Here is a 22711-nt window from a genome sequence, read left to right as displayed (position 1 = left end):
ACTGGAGAGATGTGGCTTGTTAGTGGGCAGCGCATCCCAGGAGTGAGGCACGATCTGGGAGAACTCCAAGAATATTTGGAGTGAATATTTCATCCAGCTTCTGAGAAGGGTCATGTGAGTCAGAAATTAATTTAGAAATTTCGAAACTAGAGGAATTGATATTTTTCAGAACCTTCTGAGTTTGTCAACTAAGAGTTATGCCTGCCAAACTTAAAACAGACAAAAGGAGAACCGTTCTAGGTGGAGCTCACCTCCAACCCTGGCTCTCCTTGCAGCGTCTCAGGGCAATCCTAGGAGTCCTAGGGTTCCAGGAAAATCAATGTGAAAACACTTAGGGTCCCCTCTCCCCTTATTAAACACACAGGACACAGAGACTCAGAAGAGGAAAAGGGACAGGTACAAGACAGGTTAGTAGCAGAATCCAGAGCTCGTGATTTCTACCAGGACACATTCCTTGATTTCCTCAAAAATTTCCAGGGAGGCTGATGCGGTATCTTCAGTCTATATCCAGGTGCTATCTGCACAGCAGATGGCTGGATCCCAGAGCCATCCTGGAGAGGCAGAATCACTTTTTGGGAACTTGTCAAGTTTTTGTTGTTGTTTTGTTTTAGCCATTCTTATGGATGTGCAGTGTCCTGTGTTCTGACATGTCCTCATTAATCTGAGGGCATCTTTGCTTTCTAGCCGAAGAGGGCATTCCAGGTTCACCTTGTCCTTTCCCTACCCCAGAAAATTATCCCTGGAATAAGACACTTATCCTCAGTTCTGTGGAGAAGGCAATGGCACCCCACTCCAGTACTCTTGCCTGGAAAATCCCATGGATGGAGGAGCCTGGTAGGCTGTAGTCCATGGGGTCACTAAGAGTTGGACACGACTGAGCGAATTCCCTTTCACTTTTCACTTTCATGCATTGGAGAAGGAAATGGCAACCCACTCCAGTGTTCTTGCCTGGAGAATCCCAGGGACGGGGGAGCCTGGGGGGCTGCCGTCTCTGCAGTCGCACAGAGTCGGACACAACTGAAGTGACTTAGCAGCAGCAGCCTCAGTTCTAAGTGGAGCTTTCCTAGAAATTTCACCAGAAGAGGGGTTGGTGGGGTGGGGGTCGGGGGAACACCATCTAAAAGGCACTTTCATAATGTAGATTGGATTATTCTACAATCAAGTCATCCCCCACATACTGAGTTAATTCCTATATGAAGAAATGGCTAAGAACTTCCCCCTTGAACTTGCCCCCACCATCTTTTAATACATTCTTTTCCTGCTTCAGTTGTGTGTGTGTGTGTGTGTGTGTGTGCATGCATGCTCAATCGCCCAGTCATGTCCAATTCTGTGACCTCATGCACTGTAGCCTGCCAGGCTCCTCTGTCCATGGGATTACCCAGGCAAGAATACTAGAGTGGGTTGCCATTTCCTTCTCCAGAGGATCTTCCTGACCCAGGGATCAAACCCATGTCTTGCATCTCCTACACTGGCAGGTGGATTCTTTACCACAGTTCACCTGGGAAGCTCTCTGCTTCAATTAGTTAAGAGTGAATTCCATTCTCTGTAATTAACCCTCATCAATAGAGTGATTGATACCAGGGTGGTGGCAAGCAATAGACTCTGGAGGAACTGAGAATCTGAGGTCGGATATCTGACCTAGCTGGATTCAAAGGCAACAATGATCCTGTTAACATGAGAAGACAGTATTCAGGTAGTCCATATCACACAGTGGCCGTGCAGTGACTTGTGGTCACTTTGGAGGAAAATAAGGCTTTGGAGGACAGGGTTGTTGGGGAGATAAAGCACTGTAGTGAGAATAAGGAATATAAAGCCTGGAGAGGGAACTGGCTGCTTCTATGCACACAGAGTGTTTAAAGAAAGAAACAACCACCTCAGGGTTTTTTCTTCCTTTTAAAAAATAGCTTTATATAGGGCTTCCCTGGTGGCTCAGAGGTAGAGAATCTGCCTGCCAATGCAGGAGACACACATTCAACCCCTGACTTGGGAAGATCCCAAATGTCAAGGAGCGACTAAGCCTGTACATCACACCTGTGCTCTAGAGCCCTGGAGCCGCGACTACTAAGCCCACGTGCCCCAACGACTGAAGCCTGTAGGCTCTGGAATCTGTGCTCTGCAACGAGAAGTCACTGCAACTAGAGAGCAGCCCCGCATGCTGCAACTACAGAAAAGCCCGCGCAGCAACGAAGACCCAGCACAGCCATAGCAAACTAAATGAAACTGTTTCAAAAATACTTTACAAAAGAAAAGTAGTTTTGCTGTCAATTTAGTTATGTATTTTGTTGTTTAGTCACATAGTCACGTCCTGCTCTTTGAGACCCCATGGACTGTAGCTCACCAGGCTCCTCTGGGTCCTCCAGGCAAGAACACTGGAGTGGGTTGCCATTTCCTTCTCCAGGGGATTTTCCTGACCCAGGGTTTGAACCCGGGTCTCCTGCATTGCAGGTGTATTCTTTACTGCTGAGCCACCGGGGAAGCAGTTATGTATAATAACATACAATAAACTGCACACATTTAAACAGTTTGATGTTTTGACATATATATGCACGCGCACACACACACACGTGAAACCTTCACCACAATCAAGATAATGAATATCTATTACCCCAACCTCCCAGCCCAAGTTTCCCTTTCAATCCCTCTCTCCTGCTTCCTGACATTTGCAGGCAACCACTGAGCTGCTTTCTATCACTACAGATTAGTTTGCCTGTTCTAGAATTTTTTTTTAATGGAATCATATAGTATGTACTCTTTAGTCTGGCTTCTTCCAGTTGGGATAATTATTATAATCATTTTGAGATTTATTCCTTTTGTTGACTATATCAATAGTTCATCCCTTTTTATTGTTGAATAGTATTCCATTACATGGATCTGTAAAATGTGTTTATCTAGTCATTTGTTAATGAATATTTGGGTTGTTTTAGTTATGAATAAAGTTGCCATGAACATTAGCATTGGGTCTTTGTGTGGACATATGCTTATATGCTTTCATTTTTCTTGGGTAAATATCTAGAAGTGAAATTGATGGATTATATGGTATGTGAAATGCTTAATTAAAAAAAAAAAACTGCCATGCTATTTCACAGGGGTTGTATCATTTTACATTTCTACTAGCAGTGTGTGAGGGTTCTAGTTGCTCCATATCGTATCCAACACTTGGTATGGTCACTCTTTAATTTTGGCCATTCTAATAGTTTGTGGTGGTATCTCATTGTGATTTTTAATTCTTTTTCCCCTGATGAGTACTGATGTTGAGCATTTTTCCATGTCCTTATGTGTTCTCTGTATATTTTCACCTATTCACCCATTTTTTTTTTTTGGTGACCTGTCTGTTCAAATCTTTTACTCATTTGTATTAGAATCTGTTCTCATTATCAAGTTTAGAGTTCTTTTTAGATGCTCCCTACAAACTCTTTATCAGATATGTTTATCTGCAAATAATTTCTCTCTGTATGTGACCTGTCTTTTCATTCATTTAACAATGTATTTTTGAAGAGTTCCTAATTTTGGCTGAGTCCAATTTACCAAAAAAAATTTTTTTTAATAATTGGAAAAGTAATGAACCAGTGTTGCAGTAAAGAAATCTTTGTAAGCCAAGATCACAGAGATTTTCTCCTATGTACTCTTCTTACAGTTTTAAGGTTTACATTTAGGTCTATAACACATTTTCAGTTGATTCTTGTGTGTTTGGTGTGAGGCAAATTTTCCTAAAGGGTCAGATTAGTAAAGATTCTAGGCTTTGTGGGCACCCAGTCTCTGTCATAACTACTCAACTCTGCAAGTAGTGAAAAAGTAGGCTGAGGCAAAAATAAATGAGTGTAGCTGTGTTTCAACAACTTTCAAAAACTGTATTTCAAAAACTTGACGTCTAAGAACAGGCATTGGCCACATTTGGCCCAGTGGCCAGTTTGCTTCTTTAAATGCCTTCCTTAAATGTCGTCTTCAAATCTTCACACAGCACTGAAACTCCCCAGGCAACACACGCAGCCCCATCCAGTCCTGTCTGTCGAGTCTGCTCCTGCCTGGCTTAAAGATCCTTAGCAGGTGCCTCGCAAGAAGATGGCAGTGTTTCTCATGCGCCACCCCCCACATTTCTTCACTGCTTTCAGACCTACAAGCGATCAAGCATATTTCTGTATGCCCCAGAGGACGGAGCACAAAGTCTGACTCAGGAAGAGCTGTCTACCTGCTGGAATCTCAGGAGGACAAAGCAAACTGTTAGGTCATTCAGCGTCTTCATCCACTGCCTGCTTTAGGGTAATGATAAAAGTCAAGAAGGTTAGGTTGCATTCTGCCGCTAATGCTGTGTGATACTCTTCCTTGGTATTTCCACCTGTGTGTGTGTGGTGGTGGTGGGGAGTAGGTGGGTAAGGATGAGAGATTTCTCTTAACACTCTCATTGTTACTGAGTTGATAAGAATAAGACAATACATTTCTTACCCCATCTGGTTTGCTCTCTACCAGACAATTCCAACGCTGCCTTCTCCTTGAATAGCTTTTAAAAACTGTTTTCTTTCTTTTTAAGAGCACTGTACAAATGCAAGGTATTGTTACAGTTTTCTCTTTTTAAGTAATTCTAGAAAGCCCAGCCCCAGGATTTCACAATCTGTCGCTGTCCCTTGGTGCCTCTGCCTGTTGCCAGGGAAAGAGATTATCCTGGCTTGGGGAAGGTCAGCCAGCCCCAGCACGATCGCTAACACGGCTTGGCTTGCCATGCCCAATCACGGATTCACAGTCAGTGATACAGAGATTGGGCAAAACCACTCCAGGGCCAAGCAGAGTGGCCAGCAAGAGGAGAAGCAACACTCAGTCCCACTCAAGCTCCTCACAGGCCACTCTAATCACCGCCCACGCCTGCAGGAGGGCGCAGCTCCCCAGTCTGCACAGCAGACAGGCTGCAGTCTGTCAGAATCCTGAAAGAGGTAAGGTCTTGGAGAACAGAGCCCTCATCTGCATGGCCCTAGGGGCCCTGCTTTGAACACAGCAGAGATGAAAGAGCTGATCTCCCAGACTACTAGACGAGCTGGTACACACGCAGCACAGACATAAAAATATTTATCACAGTCATCTCTAAATGTGTGCAAGAGCCTGCGACCCAGAGATGTCGCCTTCCATGCTAACCTCTTACATGGCTATCTGACTTTATTAAGAGTGAACTTATTATTTTGCTATTATTAAGAATGATGCCTGGTTTACATAAGGGTGAATAACTTGAAAAGGAACTTAACATCATTGTCTAGATCCTCACAACAAATTGTTAAGGGCAGGAGAGCAGTCACCCTTGCTGGGGACTGCATTTCAGAGAGGAGGCAGGTGACTTGTCAGACATGGAAAGTGGGAGGGCTGGTGAAGCTCCTCCAGGTACTCTGACCCCAAGTTTAATGCTCGTCCCTCAGTCCTCTGTGTTAAGTGGACTGTTTTCTCATCAGGTGAAATGCCTTTGTAAAGAAGCACAAGGAGGAAAAGAGATGAGTTAACTGATGCCTAAAGCAGGTTGAATCGGCTCCTACGAACAAGGAGTCAGCTGATAGGGCCAGATTGGGCCCCAGTCCCCAATCCTCTCTTCTTAACTGACAATATTGCCCTTGCCTTAAAAGACAAACTGATTAGAGTGCAAGCACCGTATTTTCTTTACAAAAGGATGCATCACAGAGAGTTTTAAATAGTCATCTTCCCAAGGGAATCTAAGGTCAGGTTCAAACTACACAAACGGTCTGTAAACACAGTCTGGGGAGAGAGCAGTATATTGTATGGGCTTCCCAGGTGTTGCTAGTGGTAAAGAACCTGCCTGCCAGTATAGGAGATGCAAGAGGCACAGTTTTGACCCCTGGGTTGGGAAGATCCTCTGGAGTTGGAAATGGCAACCCACTCCAGTATTCTTGCCTGGAGAATCCCATGGACAGAGCAGCCTGGCGGGCTACAGTCCATAGGGTCACAAAGAGTCAGTCGTGACTGAGAGACTAACATATACACCTATATACTGTAAAAGGTCCATATATATATATATATATATATATATATATATACACAAAACTTCTCCAGAGGATCTTCCCAACCCAGGGATTGAACCCGGGTCTTCCGCATTGTAGGCAGACGCTTTACCGTCTGAGCCACCAGGGAAGCCTATATATATATATAGGCAATTACATATGCAGATAGACATTGGGGTAATCTGAGACAGAGGATGGGACTAAAAGCCTCTGAAGGCTATAGGTGTGATGGTCTCTGACTCTTTCTCTCCCACTCTCAATAAAGAGGCTGTGGACTCATTTGTGTGTGTACTCATGGAAGAAGATACACAAGGTGAGGGAAAGCCTGGCTTTAACACCAAGGCTGAAGTTCAATGATGCTGCTTTCCAAGAAGGTTGCCTTTGACTTTTCTAATGAAAAATTAATAGGCACTTACTTGCTGCTGACTTTAATTACATTTGCTAAAGACAAGTGTCTGCCAACCAGCATGGCTCTGGCTGTCTTCTGTGCTGGATCTGCTCTCAGCAAAGCTCATTGGTTTTGGGAGGAGAAAGGGTGCCATTTTGCCTGAGCAGCTGAAAAGGCAGATACATCATAGGATGGAAATTGTATCATATTTTCTGCTAATGGATCCCCACCCATAGGCAGTCACCTGACAGGGAAGCTGAATTAAACATGCTTTAGTAGAGCACAGACCAGGATTCTGAAACTGTGGGTTAAGAACCCCAAAGAACCAAGGAGATTTTGAGAGAGGGCCACTAAGCCTTGTTTGTAGGCATAAGATGCTTGCCTACAAATACAGAATCACTTTTCTAGCATATATAAATACTACTGGGATTAGTAAAGTATTAATTCATTTACCAAATGAAGATCAATTAATATATTTATAATAGCTTTTTACCACTATATATATTCTTAACTGCTGCTAAGTTGCTTCAGTCATGTCTGACTCTGTGCGACCCCATTGATGGTAGCCCACCAGGCTTCCTAGTCCCTGGGATTCTCCAGGCAAGAATACTGGAGTGGGTCGCCATTTCCTTCTCCAATGCGTGAAAGTGGAAAGTGAAAATGAAAGTGAAGTCGCTCAGTCGTGTCCAACTCTCCTCGACCCCATGGACTGCAGCTTACCAGGCTCCTCCACCCATGGGACTTTCCAGGCAAGAGTACTGGCGTGGGTTGCCATTGCCTTCTCTGATATTCTTAACTAAAGGTACATAAACACCACGTTGAGGTCCTTGAAATTTTTTTACCTTGAAAATGAGCCTTCAGGGACTTCCCTGGCAGTCCAGTGGTTAAGACTCCATGTAACCAAGGCAGGGGATGTAGGTTTGATCCTTGGTTGGAGAGCTAAGATCCCACATGCCTTGTGGTGTGGCAAAAAAAAAGAGTCTTCAGAGAGTTCCCTGGCAGTCCAGTGGTTAGGGAGTCCACACTCTCACAGCTGAGGGCTTGGGTTCAATTCCTGGTTGGAGAACTAAAATCTCATAAGCTGTGGAGTGCAGCAAAAAAGAAAGAAAGAGCCTTCATACAGGAAAAGACTAGGAACCTGAAACTCGGGTATAACTGAAGTGGGATTATTGAAGGAATGGTCTTTCTGGATCCCACTTCCCCCCATTTTTAAACAGCTTTACTAAGATATAATTTATACTCCATAAAGTTCATCCATTCAAAGTATGAAATGCACTTTTTTTAGTATAGTTACAGATGTGAAACCATCCCCACAATCTCAGAACAGCTTTCACCCTCCCACTGTACTCATGAGCAATTAATCCCCATCTCCCCCACCCATTCCCTCCAAGTTCTAGGCAACTGCTGATCTCTTTTGTGTTTGTATAGATTCTCCTCTTTTGGACATTTCATATAAATAGGATCATAAAATACGTGGTCTTTTGTGACTAGAGGAATGTTTTGAATCCTCAAAACTCCATTCAGTTGTTGTATATCCAACTCCCACACATACTTTCGTCTTCTCACCTCTCCCAGAAGCCCTTCTTGCTCACCCAAGCCTATCAGAACACTTCCTCATATAGTTCTCAGCCTCTTTGTTCAAGTAGCGCTTGGCATAAGCTGCATGGCCCATCTCCCCTGGCGCTACGCTGTTCTCTAGCTTTCTGTGACTTTCTCACCTCCAACTTCTTGGGGATGGCATTTTGTTGGCATACTTCTTGGGCTCCCACCACTCAACTGTGTCCAGCACAAGTTTTCTGCTTGAAATGAATAATTAGTTTACGAGTGTTGAAAGAATAAGTGGCTCATAAGGATGTTCCCATACTTTTAGGAAAATGAGATTCAGAAGAAAGTGCAAGAAAGCAAAATCAAGAACAGGATCAAAGATAAAGCATGGAATATGGATATTAGAATCCAAAGGGTTGGCAGCTGCCCATCAGGAGTAATCTAGTATTGTGACTAGAGGGCATTAAAAGGCCCTGGGCCACAAAGGGTCTCCCATTACCTCCAGCAGCAGTTGGAAGAACATTAGTCACTCCTCCAGCTGAAGGCATTAACCGCCTCCATTAAAATGCAAATGTCAACACCTGCGAGAGTGGCAGATCAAGCTATTATCAGCCATTTCCACCTCAGCTACAATCTGAGCTCTTTGAATATTTCCTGTTCCTGAGGCCCAGAGGTCTGGAGGTGAGTGTAGAGTCTGGAAAAATCTAGGGCCCAATTCCCTATGGCTGATTGCAAACTACCATCCCCAATTTCCAAGCTAAGGAAGTCAGAGGTCCTTGGTTCCCCCTCAGAACTCCTTGTGGGGGACGGGCTAGGGTGCAGGGTGGCTCCCAGGAACCTCAGCCATCTGTGCCCAGTGGCAAAGACACGGGGCCCCAAGCCTCCACAGACGACCTACCTCCAGACACACAATGCTCCATGCTGTTAGCTACTCTCTAACTTGGGGATAGTAAGTTAGTTCCTCAAAGGAAAGGTACTTCATCTAGTTTCAGGCATAGGGCTTGCTCTCAAAATGCAAATATCCAGAGGGGGACATACCTTTGGGGAATTGTGTTTTAGCTGCTCAGTCGTGTTTGACTCTTTGCGACCCCATGGACTGCAGCCTGTCCATGGAATTCTCCGGGCAAGAATACTGGAATGGGTTGCCATTTCCTCCTCCAGGGAATCTTCCTGACCCAGGGACCGAACCGGAGAATTAGATGATCTTTAAGATTCTTCCACCCTTGAGAATGCCTAGGGTTCTTAGAGTTCTTTATTTCCTTGTGAAGACCTCTCAGGACTCTCCCAGGCAGTAGGGGAAGTTTATTTTTAACCTCCAGTTCCTAACTGGCTGTCATTTCTGTACTCCTCCTTCCTGCTCCTGGGCCCATGCCCTCTTCTGCTTCCATCTGCCTTGGAGCTGCTTAGTGGTCTCAAGTGTTCTCTTGTTCCTCTCCCTAACCCATTCCTGCTCCTAAAAAGCAAGCATCCTTTCTCTCAGTGAGAAAAACTTGTTTTGGCATTAGAGGGAGAAGCCTGAGTAAACTCATCTACACTAACAATGACTGGCAGTCCAGGCATAAATCCTTCAATCTCCCAGAACTTTCTGCAATAAATTTTTCAACCAGATTTTTTTTGGTCGTGCTGGGTCTTCATTGCGGGCTTTTTCTCTAGTTGTAGTAAGCAGGAGGCTACTCTCTAGTTGCAATGTTCAGGCTTCTTATTTTGGTGGCTTCTCCTGTTGCGGAGCATGGGCTCCAGGGCACTTGAACGTCAGTACTTGTGGAACGTGGGCTCAGTAATTGCAGCTCCCAACTAGGGCACAGGCTCAATAGTTGTGGTGCAACGGTTTAGCTGCCCTGAGGCATGTGGGATCTTTTCAGATCAGGGGTCGAACCCATGTCTCCTGCATTGGTAGGCAGATTCTTTATCCATGAGCCATCAGGGAAGCCCCTCAACCACTTTCTTGAAATATAATTTATATACCACAAAGTTCACCCAGTTGGGTTAAAGTGCAATTCAATGACTTTCAGCATTTTTGTCAAGTTGTGCAAACATCACCATAATCTAACTCATGACTCCACCCTCCAAAGAAATTTTTTACCTATTAGCCATCACTTCCCATTCCTCCTCTTTTCTAGGCCTAAACAAATACTAATCTACTTTCTGTCCCTAGATTTTCTGCATTCACTTTTAGGGAATGATTGTCATCCCAAAGCATGACTATTTAATGGTGAGATAGTGCTTACATTATCCCACTGTGAGGAAGCACTGTGAGGAAGGAAGGTATTTTTAGGTACAAAAGTATTACTGAGACTCACTTCTACAAATATTTCTAAACATTCTAAACTATTAGTATTTTAATTTCCAAAATACAACTATTCTTTCAAAAAGAAGTCTGTGGGAAATGAAGAATGAAGTCCTGAAGGATAAATGAGATACAAGGGGCAGATGGCTGGAAAAAGGGTCTGCAGAGCTCCCAAAGGGCCTGCTGTGCCCTGGAGTGCATAGGTACCTCTCCTTGCAAACCAAGTGCTTACTTGAGACAGAGCCCCGAGGTGGTCCTTGGGTCAGCTCCTATCTGATGACAGCAGCCAGGTGCCCATCCTGAGTTGCTCTTCAAAACCCCCACCTTTCCGGATTTCCTGAGTGGTCCATTGGTTAAGAATCTGCCTGCCAACGCAGGGGACATGGGTTTGATCCCTGGTCCGGGAAGATCACACATGCTGCAAGGCAACCAAATCTGAGCACCACAACTACTGGAGACCGCACTCTAGACCCAAGAGCTGCAACTACTGAGCCCATGCGCTCAACTACTGAAGCCAGTGTGCCCTGGAGCATGTGCTCCACAAGAGTGCCCATTTGCAGTAAGAAGCCTACGTGCCACAACTAGAAAGTAGCCCCCATTACCAAAACTCGGAGAAGGCAATGGCCCCCCACTCCAGTACTCTTGCCTGGAAAATCCCATGGACCGAGGAGCCTGGCGGGCTGTAGTCCATGGGGTCGCTAGGAGTCAGACACGACTGAGCGACTTCACTTTTACGCATTGGAGAAGGAAATGGCAACCCACTCCAGTGTTCTTGCCTGGAGAATCCCAGGGACAGAGGAGCCTGGTGGGCTGCCGTCTCTGGGGTGGCACAGAGTTGGATACGACTGAAGCGACTTAGCAGCAGCAGCAGAGAAAGGTCGCTCACAGCAACAACAAAGAGCCCGAGGGCTGCGAGCCGTGACTAAGACCCATTGTAGGCAAAAAAAAAAAGTTTCTGCCTTTTGCCCTTGTGACCCCACCCTTCTTGGTTTTCATCTGACTTTTCTTCGAACTCCTCCTCTACACAGTCGTTGACCCCTGGGTTTCCCATCCAAGTACCAACCAGGCCTGACGCTGCTTAGCTTCTGAGATCAGACGAGATCAGGCCCGGTCAGGGTGGTATGGCCATAGACAACCCCTGGGTTTCCTTGTCAGCCCTTCACAGCCGTCCTCCAGCCAAAGACATCATTCCCATCGCATGTCACTTCTGGGCTCCATCTATACCTCCTCTGACATAGCTTCCTGACTAGTCCTCTCTGCTTTTAAATCTTGCTTTTCCAAGCTAGCTACAACATTGCCAGAGTCTGCCTCCCAAAACATAACAGCCCAACCTCTTTTCCCCAATTCAGGCACTCTTCCCTGTTTTTAAACTGAAGCCCACGCTCCTCCAACAGAGTATTAAAGAGCCCAACCCACTTTTCCATCTTCACGCACCATTGCCAGTCACTCCCTGCACCCCACCCCACCCCTCAGACTCCATTCTCATCACTATTCCCCAGATGTACCATTTGTTTATCCAACAAACAGCTAAGGGATACCTCCTATATGCCAGGTACCGGGCACAAGAATGAGAAAGATACCAATTCTGCCCTCAAGGAGTTCAACAGACTGTGGAAACAGTTCTGAAAACAAGTCAAGACAATATAATGTGACAAGTGCAATAAAAGAGAAAAGCAAGGTGTGCTGGGAGTTGAGGAGGAGGGAGTGCCTAGCCTGGGGTTGGGAGCGCGGGAGGGAAGAGGCTTTAGAGAGGCATCGCAGAGGTGCTATAAATTTGGTTGTGCTGGGGGTGTATGTGAAGAGTGATCTGTGCAGAGGTTTAAAGAACCCTTTAGGGGTGGCTAGATGATGTGGGGTAGTGGTGGATGCTGAAAGCTGGCGGGTAGGAAGAGGAAGTTTTTTGGACAGTTTGCAGTCGGGTGTGACATGTATGGTCAGATGGGAACAAAGTGGAGGACAGACCGGATGGCAAGAAGGGAGAGTTGGTAACTGGCCAGGCAAGGAGAAGGGAGGACCTGGGCAAAGGTAGTAGCCAGATAATGTGGAAGAGACAGATGTGAAAAGACATGGGTATGGTTGCAGGACTCTGGGAATTAGGACAAGAGGGCTCACTGGTCTAAGATCCAGGATTTGGGCAGATGGTAATTCCACCAGGGGCGAGAAAACAGAGGGAGGAGAAAGCTTCTTGGGTGATGACCTTAGTTTAAGACAAAATGAATCTAGTGTGTTGGTGGATACCAAGGAACATTCACAGGGATTTCTCCAGTGGACAAGGGGTAGGTAAGACGAACTGAGAAGGGGAGGCAGGGGCTTAAGATTCGGATTTCAGAAATACCTTAGTGAAAAGATGTTTATCTTTTGGCTCAGCAATACTACTTGTAGGAATTTCTCCTAAGGATACAATTAAAGATGTGTGTGAAGATTTATCTACAAAATGCTCATTGTTTATAACAGTAAAAGAGTGGAAACTTTTTATAAACTGCTATGACAGTGAAAAATGTCCAACAGTAGGAGACTGGTTAAATAAATTTTGCTATATTCATGCAATGGAATCCTGCTCAGACAATAAAATGGGTATTGTAGATGGATGCTTATTGGTATAAAAAAAAATCCACATATTTTGCTAAGCAGATAAAAAGCAGATTCTACAACTCTTTGTAAAAAGTCCCGTTTTTTGTTAAGAGAAAAATTAAGATGTTAATGGTTCTTGCTAGGTGTCGTAATTTATAAGTGCTTTCTTTTGTCTTTCTTTTTTCTATTTTCCCCACATTTAATCATTCATAGCTTTTGTTATAAGATGATGGTTATATAAAATTTGTGAATAAAATGGAAAGGAATGACCTAGGGAGAGCTTAGGGAATGAGATGGAGATCAAAGATGGAACCCAACCACCTTAATACCTCAGGTCATCTGGTTTCTGTCCATGCAGCTGCCAGTCTGGGTGTTCTTATCATATTTGCTACATGGCTGTGTGGTAGAGTACAAGTAGACTGAACCTAGGTTCCATTCTGCTACAAACTGGGCAAACTTTGATTCTCTGTTTTGGTTTTCTCGTATCTATAGTGGGGAAAATGACATTTTCCTCAAAAGGGTTATATGACAATAAGATTCACAGGCATATTGTTGTGGCTTAATATCAGTCCATTCTCTTTTCCTCTTGACTCCTATTCTGCTGGCTCCAGATTCAACCTCTTTTAGGTGCCTGCTGCTGCTGCTAAATCGCTTCAGTAGGAATTAAAGCTTTGTCTCTCCAACCCCCCAAAACATTCTCTGGTCCTCTGTTGAACACTGACTGAATTGTGTTCTGAACTGGAGTTAGCATCTAGCTGCTCTTCCTCCCTGACTGTAACCAGAGGTGGGTAACCTCTCCATCCCTGAAGCACCTAGCACAGGAGCACATAGAGGGTGCTCTATGAATGTTTGTTGGCTAAATTCAGGCTTCAGGCTTTTAAGACTTCACTAATCAGGGACTGATTGCTCAAATGCTGGAATACTCTAGGGTTAGTTTATTCAGATCTCTTGGAATGGTTCTCCTCCCAATTTGCAACTCTGGGAAGGTTTATCTTCCAATTTCCAAAGAGATGACCAATAGAGAAAGGACGGGAGGCTCACCCAGGCCTCTAGTCTCTTTGTCAGAAGCTCCACAGGGAGAGCTGGAGGAAGAAAGTGAAGGTTGTTTCTCCCTCCCGGGATTAGAGGTGACTGTTCCCCACCGGTCCAGAGTTTAGGCTGCAGGAACTTCCAGCAGGACTGCTTGGGGGAAGAATTGGATAGGTACCTCATTCCACAGGCCTAGGTCCTTTAACCCAAAGAAAATTCCTCTCCACGCCTGCCTCTTAATCGCTGTGTAGGAGCATCTGGTCCCCCTCCAGCGGGGCATCTCCACCTTGCTCTGGTGCCTATCCTTGAAAACACGTTGCTAGGTAAGGAACCAGCCTGGAGCTGACTAAAGATCTTTCCGTTGCAAGTCAAGAGAACTGTGCAAATTAAGCTCTGAAGCTCTAGTTTCTGCACCTGTAAACTGGGAATAATCACCTGGGCACTGTTCCCTGTCACAACCCAGGGTTATTGAGGGGAATCAAATGAGATTTCAATAATAATAATAATAATAATAACAACATATGAACGAGCAAAGAGAGCTCTTCACAAACGCCAGGTGTTCGTAATGCTGTCTGCGGGGTTCTTGCTCGGTTTAACTATCCACCAAAGCATTCCTGTCCGCCCAGCCCTGGTTGCATCGGCCTCACCAACTGCATCTCCATCTTTCCCGTAACTGTCTTCCTGGGCCTCAGAGATCCTCAGTCTCTCCATCTCTCCGTCCATTTCCGGGTCTGGCTCTTGGGCCCCTCTGGCCCTCCAGGGACTCTGGTCTTCGGCTCCCTGCGGCAGTCGCTGCCTGGGCGCCCCCGGCCCGGTGCGCCCTCCTTTGGCACAGCCGCCCGGCCAGAGAATCGCCCAATAAGAGCGCCGGACTCAAGTCTGACAGCTCAGGAAGCGGCCAATCGAGCCGGGCCAGGGAAGGGGGGCGCAGCGCGGGGGCTGAAGTTGGGTTGAATGGGGGGATGGGGGATTAAAGGGGGATACAAAAGAGGGGAGCTAGGACTAGGGGCGCTGGAACCCAAGCAAGGGGCGAGGGAGGACCGCATGCCACCCAGGTCGGGCGAAGGGACCGCGGGCTGGATGCGGCTCCAGGCGCCAGAGAGGGAGGGGGCGCAGAGAGAATTTTAGGTGAGGAAGGGGAGCCAGGGCCCTCACGGTAAAGGGCAGCTCACGAGGCCGGGCCTGAGGATGCCGGCGGGGCGCCGAGGCGGGGGCCGCGGCGGGGTCGGGGGCGGAGGCGGCCGCGCGCCGCTGTGAGCCGAGGCCCGAGCGGCGCGGGGGCGGGGAGGCGGCGGGAGGAGGGGATGCGGAGGGCGCTCCGGCGGCGGCGGCGGCGGCAAGCGGGCGAGAAGGGAGGAGCGGCGCGAGCGGCCGGAGCAGCGCAGGGCCCGAGGCGTGCATGGCGCGCCGCGAGCCCGGCTCCCACGGCTCTCCCCGGAGCGCCCCCGGGGCGCAGCAGCGGCTCTCGGGCCGGCCCCTCTCGTCTGGCTGCATCTGAGTCCCGGCTCTCGATCTCTGGATGCCGTGCTCCTTGGGAGAAGCCCGCCTGCGTTGGGGCGGAACGGCGGCGGCGCTGCGCCGGATTCCGCCCTCAGCCTAGTCCTTCTGCGCCCGGCCGCGGTGGGCCCGCAGCCGGCGGCGAGGAGCCTGGGGCTTGAGGAGTCGGCACGACAGCCCTCCTGGGCCGGCGGGTCCGGGCCAGCCCCGCTCCGTTTTGGGGGAAGGGGGAGGCGAGAGGGGAAGGGCCGCGCTGCAGGAGCCGGTCCTCGCCCCCGCCCCCTGCGCGGACCCGCTGAAGGCTGGGCTCGGCTTTGGCCGGGGCCAGGCTCCCACTCTCGCCGCGGGAGGTGGTGGGGGATGCGGGCGACGGCCCCCTTGGGCTCCAGGACCCTCCCCGCAGGGCTCTGGAGCTGTTGCTCCGCCCGCCGCCCCCTCCCCCGTCCTCTCCACCCCCCCCATCCCACCTCCCCACCCCTCGTAAGAAAATAATGCTGGCTGGCGCCCGCACCTCCCAGTCGCTCCCAGTCCGCCGCGAGGGAAGGGCGCCCGCTTCGTCTCCACGCCGGGACCCCTGCCGAGCCGCCCTAGCTGCCTCCTCGCCGCGCGTGCCGCTGGTCTCCGCTTAGGCAGAGTCTGCGAGTGCCGCGCCCGGGCATTGCAAGCCCCGGGGAGGTGCCGCCCGCAAGGACACCTCTCCGTCCCGCCTCGTCTGCAACTCCGGTCCTTGTCGAGCTCGACGCGAGCCAGGAGTCCGGACGTCCCTCTGCGCGCGGCTCAGCAGCTCGAGCAGTCCCCGCTGCCCCAGCTCGGAGCCAACTCCCTCTCGGACCTGGGGCTCCCGACGCGGATTTTCAACCACTTCTCACCTCGGGGCTGTGCCTGCCTCCCGCTCGTTCTCCCGCTGTCCTCCTTCTCCGCTCAGGACGGGGGTGCCAAGATGCCCCGCTACTGCCCAGGGCCCCGGGCCGCCCCCGACGTGTGACCCCAGCCTGGTCCCCCTGCTCGGCCGTCCACCTTCCCCTTGGAGACCCCCGGCCCGGCCCCCGGGGGAGGAGGAAGAAGACGACGAGGCCGAGGGGGGGATGTCCAGCTCCAAAAGCGTGAGCCCCCCGGGCTACGCGGCGCAGACAGCGGCGGCGCCGGCGTCCCGGGGAGGCCCGGAACACCGCTCCGCGTGGGGAGAGGCCGACTCCCGCGCCAATGGCTACCCCCAAGCCCCCGGGGGTTCGGCCCGCGGCTCCACCAAGAGACCTGGGGGGGCGGTGACCCCGCAGCAGCAACAGCGCCTGGCCAGCCGCTGGCGCAGCGACGACGAAGACGATCCTCCGCTGAGTGGCGATGACCCCCTGGCCGGGGGCTTCGGCTTCAGCTTCCGTTCCAAGTCGGCCTGGCAGGAGCGCGGCGGCGACGACTGCGGTCGCGGCAGCCGGCGGCAGCGGCGGGGCGCGGCCGGCGGGGGCAGCACCCGGGCGCCCCCTGCGGGCAGCGGCGGCGGTTCGGCGGCTGCGGCCGCCGCAGCGGGAGGAACGGAGGTGCGCCCCCGTTCGGTGGAGCTAGGCCTGGAGGAGCGGCGTGGCAAGGGCCGCGCGGCCGAAGATCTGGAGGCCGGCGCCGTCGAGGAAGACGAAGGGTCCGGGGATGGGGGCAGCTCGGCAGGCTCGGGCTCGGGGCCTGGCGCGGTGCTGTCGCTGGGCGCCTGCTGCCTGGCACTGCTGCAGATATTCCGCTCGAAGAAGTTCCCATCGGACAAGCTGGAGCGGCTGTACCAGCGCTACTTCTTCCGTCTGAACCAGAGCAGCCTCACGATGCTCATGGCTGTGCTGGTGCTCGTGTGCCTAGTCATGTTGGCCTTCCACGCCGCACGGCCCCCGCTGCAGCTGCCCTATCTGGCCGTCCTAGCGGCCGCCGTGGGTGTGATCCTCGTTATGGCCGTGCTCTGCAACCGTGCCGCCTTCCACCAGGACCACATGGGCCTGGCCTGCTACGCGCTTATCGCCGTGGTGCTGGCCGTCCAGGTGGTGGGCCTGCTGCTGCCCCAGCCGCGCAGTGCCTCCGAGGGCATCTGGTGGACTGTGTTTTTCATCTATACGATCTACACGCTCCTGCCCGTGCGCATGCGGGCTGCGGTACTCAGCGGGGTGCTCCTGTCCGCCCTCCACCTGGCCATCGCCCTGCGCACCAACGCCCAGGATCAGTTCCTGCTCAAGCAGGTAGGGGCCCACCTGGGCACAGGGACTGGATAGTAGGGTGTGCAGGCCTTGGCCTGACTCCAAAGAGAGGCAAGCCACCTTCACCCTTTAAACTGGTGAGAAGATCCCGAGAGACATGGCTCAGTCAGCTGTGGCGTCTTCTAGCCTCTGACCCCCCACTCTGAGCCCCAGCATCTTCCTTTACAAAAAGGATGCTCTTCTATGTAATGTTCCCGCTGATAGAAGACACACCAAACCCTATCCATTATTGTAGGGATGCTAATGAGGAAGGCGGGTTGGAGGAAAAAGTTCTTTGGAGAGGTCCCCTTCTCTTTCTGTGCTTCTGTCCCTGTATGTATGGCCCCCTACTGAAGTGACTGGAACCCTCTAATCCCTCTCCAACCTCTCCCTGGGGAGAGCCACTGATAGTTTGTAGTGAGTCCTGGATGTTGTGAGTCAGTTGAGTCCTGGATGGAGGATTGATGAGGGGAAACCCTAGGAACTCCTTGCCTAGTCTTAGGGAGAAGAAAGGGTAACCCTGCCAGTTGCCTGAGACTGGGGGTTTGAAAGCTGGAAATATACCTGAAATTGAGGGAAGACTGACAAATGACACTTTCTTTTGTGAAACTGCCCACAAGCTGCCTAAAGCAAAAGCGGGAAGCAACCTTTGTGGGTGGTGACAGTCCTCTCCTGGCCTGAGCAAAAAGCTAGTGTCATATGTCAGGACCCCTTCATGTGGGTGCTCCTGGTTATTACTTGTGGCAGGGGCTTTTTATCACTCCTGGGATGAGTTAGGTGAGCCTCGAATGATGGGGTCAGGAGGAAATAAAACTTCTGCCTGGTTAACTGGTGATTCCTCTGAAGACTTATGAGAGGAAGGCATGCTTGCCATGGTGACCTTGATGAGACTGGCTCTTCTGACATGCACACCTTCTCCCCTTAGCAGTGCCCTTGTCTGTGGTGCCGTGGGCCTCGGCCACTGGCCCCTGCTCAGCCTACTTGCTTGTGCTGCAGCTTGGCTGTGAGAGTCAAACGGGCCCTTGCTGCAGTCTAGTCTCTTGACCGTAGGTCCTGCTGCACCCCCTACCTCTCTCTGGGAATCTGCTTCCTCTACAGAACTTCTTAACTAACTGAATTCCGGTCATTGCCTCCCCACTTTTAGTGCCTTTTCTCGGACTTCAGTCCTATTGAGGACTACGTGTTTCTTGAGGGGCTCTCCTGTACCCCCTGGCTTTCTCAAAATAGTGCCAGTGTGGGCTTCATGGTGCTGGGCTCTAGGTGTACCCCCACGGCACTCTGGGAAGGAGGGGATCTGCAGCCCCTCTGGGCCCTAGGTTCCTTGTCTAGCAAATGAGAGGATAATGCATGCCCCTTCCAGTTCTACCCACTCTGTGCCAAGCCTCACCTCTGCAAGGAGCCCTCCTTCCATTCCAGCCATGCCAGCCTCTCCCTCTTCTGCATGGCCAGCAACAGAGTCAGAGCCACAGGGTGGGGCACTTACTTATTCTCGAGTGCCCCTGGTTTTACTCCCCATCCAGTGTAAGCCCCTTGGATGCAAAATTCCTGAGGTGTATGTGTTTTTCCCTCTCTACCATCTCTGCCTTTTCTAGCACTGTATAGAATATATAGGGATTTCATAATTGCTTAACTGGTTATATTCCAATGAGTGAAGTAATTGGGGTTGTTGATGCTAAAGAAGTTTTTCTGGTCTGGGATCAGAAGGAAAAAAAATCTTAAGAGATCATCTTTAAACTTAAGAGAAAAACCTATTGAGAGCTGATTTTTAAAAAGTTAACTACTATTGTTAGTGCTTATAAAGGCTCCAAGTGTTTTGAGCTGGGGGCACAAGCGAGCATATGAGTATTTTATCTTTGAGGGTTGTTCCTGGCTAGAATGGGAGGCAGGTTGCTTGGGTGGGTATGGCTTTTCTGCAGAAAGACAGGCATGGCATCCACATGGAGCATCATTCAGAGTATTTACTGAAACCAGAGTTGAGACTCAGGGCCTGATTACAGCCCTAGACAATCTGAGGTGAGTGATTTTAGGAGACTGGAGTCAGATCCCAGGATGGCTGTGCTGGACCTGGGGTGTCCATCTCCATCTTAGCATGAAGATGCCACTTCACCAGCAGAGTTGGCTGACTGACTTCCCCATCTAGTTCCTCAGCCCAGTCTCTCTCCCTTCTTTCCCCAGCTCCACACCTCCCCGCTCATGCTTCTTTTATCCAGTTGTGGTCTTCAGACCTTCCCCTGTCTGTAGGCTCTTGCATATATTTGCACTTAACTTCTCGTGACCTGCTGTGCTGAGTAAAGCAGAGCTCGTTAGAAATGGTCCATGATAATCAGAATGCAAGCATTCTTTCTAGTTGACTTAAGACAAAACTGTATCTTTTTTTGGTTTGTATTTCATTTGCCTGTCTAATTATGTCTGATATAAACTTTGTGCTTCTTGAGCAAATCTTAATTGGATGGTGGGAAATATTAGTGAGACAATCAAGCATTACCCTCTGCCCTAGGTTACCCCAGAGTGGCAGGTGTTGGAGAATGGCCTCCGTTAGGTGCCTTGTTCTTATCTTTAATGAAGATACACATCCAGGTAAACGGCCAGCAATGTGTGGATTTTAATACTGGGGCTTTGGGAAATTGCCTCCGTGACCTTGGACACAGAGTAGGCCCTCAGGAATCTGTTGGCATTTTTTCAGTTCTCATGAGAGACTGGTCCCCTTGCCAGCTGCCCCACAGCTCAGATCTTCAACATCAGTATCTGATCTCAGTATTTTATTCTTTCCCTGTCCCTCTTCTGTCTTGGGCTCTGTGCTTCGCTTCAGTTAGAAGGGAGAAACATTTTATATCTTATCTGATGCCTCTCAAGAGGAAACTGAGAGGCAAGGTGGGGCAGCCCTTTCGGGGGGGATGATGTTTCTTCCTTTTGCTGTACCCCGTGCTCCAGCTCTTCCCCTGGTATTCACCCCCACCCTGCTCTTTTTCTCTCGCTTCCTTTCACTTTCCTCCTCCTCCAGTCCCCTGTTGCTCTCCTCTCCTCTGCCTGCCTGCTTTTCTGCTTCCCCGTCTCTTGCTCCCTGTTTTGCAGCCTCTCAGCCTCGCCTTCTGTGCTCGTCTCACTGTCGTCTCCTTGGTGGGATACAGTAGGAGCGTCATGGGTTGTGTTTTTTTTTTTCTTTCCTTCTTAGCCTGTTAGAAGTCCCTCTGCTACACCCATACCATAAATAACACTCAAGCATCTGCCAAACACATTCCTCACTTGTGTTAATAGGCTGCAATGATGCCGGAGCCTGTTGCCATGGCAACCTCATTTTTGTTTGACTGTTTCCCACTCTGGTACATAAAGCCTCTGCATGCACTCACACACAAACAAGTATGCTCACACAACTATTACATATGCTTAGCTATTAGAGATTATTTTGGAGAAAACATCTTTGGGTCTTATGGGGATGGACAGTCATTTGGCAAAGGAGATGAGTGTCTCTGCTTGTCCAGTGTTACTAGGAAGTGATAATGGATGGAAGAGTGCTTTGAAAAGTAGAGAGTTCTGTTCAGATGTGGGGTATTATTAGTCTGCAGCAGCATTAAACCCACCTGATACAGTTTCTGAAAAGAAGATTCTGACCCCGTGTGGGTCCCTGTGAGCCTGGGAGAGCTGTCAGAGGTTGCGCTTGTGGTGTGGGCTGACCCATCCCTACCCAACCTGTCTTCAGCTCCTTCCTTGCTTCCCTCTGTCCCTTTTGAAGAAACTCAGTGATTTTCTGCATTTCCTCCTTTGTGCCTGTTTGAACCCACAACTGTCACCAGTTGTTCCAGTGATCAGAATGGCAGTTGCGCTACGTGGGTGATGTTCTGTGACCATGAGCACATGTGAGTGTCCGTACTTGGGCAGGATGGGGGTGGGGAAGCAGACCAAGAAATGATTACTGTGGCTGAAGGGTGGGTGTCTGTCTGTCATGTGGGCAAGCTCTAGTATGTACGTGCATGTGTGTGCATGTGCGTGAACATTTGTGTGCACGTGTGTGTTTATGTGTGTGTACCTGTCGTGTGTGCTGGCCTGGGTTATGGAGGGGGGCTGAGGGAAGCCTTTGTGTTGACTTTGAAAGGAAATCATCACAGCTCTGTCCTGTTTATTCTTTGTTCGTGGCTGACTTCCTGTGGCTGTTTGCATTTCTGATTCTGGGCCTTGATCGACCTTCTCACCTTGACCTCTGGCTCCCCAGGGAAGTACCCTGGATACATGTGCCCCTACTTTCCATAATGAACCTGGGGGCTAGACTTAAGTGGTCAGTTCCCCTGCCCCCAAGGAGTCTCACCCTTCCCTTTCAAAAGCCCTAGCTGCCCACTCACTCAGCCATCTGGTGAGCCCTGCGGTGAGCTGCCACCTCGCTCTGGAGCTTGGCCCAGAGGCCTGTGTGGTGGGTCACCGTGTCTGCCCTGTGTGCCCTGCTGGCTGCTGCTGCCTCCCTGCTTGCTGGGTGGTGTGGAGAGGGACACACACTTTCAGCATGTCACCAGGGGTCGTCTACCACCAGTTACTTTCCCCATCACCCACATTTCAGGACAGGAGAGATCTGGCCATAGTGAACCCCAGCAGCAACAGTAGGCTGGGGTGGGGACGCTGGCTCTGAGTTTGTAGCCAGGGAGGGTCTGCTTGTTTTGCCTCAGTGCTAATTGTATTTGCTAATTGTTTTCCGTTATGTGGCCTCCTTATCTCTGCAATGGGAAGCGGGTGCTTGGAGTGGGGCAGAAGCCTCAGGGTGGGGGTCAAGCAAGACTTCTAGATAGGAGGTCGTCTAGGCATATCTAGACAGGGGTGTCTCGATGCCTGTGGGGAGGACTTCAGGAATGGTAGAGGCCTGGCCAAGGAGCAGAACAGTCAGCTGCTGTACTTTGGGAATGTTGACTGTTAATAATTCTATCTAAGTTTTAATCTGGAGCAAGAGCATGAGGTCTGTGTGCTGTGGAGCACAGAACAGTGTGCTCATGTCTGTCTATAAAGAGGACACAGACGACGTATTAAACCCCAGCACCAAAACCTGCCCAGCCTCACAGAAGAGTTTTGAAAATCAGTGTAAAAGGCCTGGACAGAAGCTGTCCTGTGCAGACAGGTCCTGGCCACGGTCACTGTATCAGAGGGTGCAGGGCTGTGGAGCACCCACTTGGGCCCAGTCAGGGGAGGGGTGTGTGTTGGGGGAGGGAGGTGAGAG

General features: G+C 49.9%; 1 protein-coding gene and 1 long non-coding RNA gene across 2 annotated transcripts in view; one reads left to right on the top strand and one right to left on the bottom strand.

Annotated features, from left to right (window-relative positions):
- LOC106502033 lies at positions 13296–15022 on the bottom strand. The gene is made up of 2 exons (XR_001917836.1): positions 14458–15022; positions 13296–13963 (listed from the first exon to the last, which is right to left on the bottom strand). It is a non-coding gene; the product is annotated as an uncharacterized LOC106502033 (long non-coding RNA).
- The window catches only part of ADCY5 (adenylate cyclase 5), a 157872-nt gene continuing 150936 nt past the window's right edge, over positions 15776–22711 (top strand). Inside the window, exon 1 of the mRNA XM_018045751.1 lies at positions 15776–17520. Within this exon, the coding sequence (XP_017901240.1) occupies positions 16393–17520 (1128 nt within the window). The 5' untranslated portion in view covers positions 15776–16392. The remainder of the gene's footprint in view (positions 17521–22711) is intronic.

The sequence above is a fragment of the Capra hircus genome, chromosome 1, assembly GCF_001704415.2.
Source record: "Capra hircus breed San Clemente chromosome 1, ASM170441v1, whole genome shotgun sequence".
Classification (NCBI taxonomy): domain Eukaryota; kingdom Metazoa; phylum Chordata; class Mammalia; order Artiodactyla; family Bovidae; genus Capra; species Capra hircus.
This window is presented reverse-complemented; position numbering and strand designations above follow the sequence as displayed.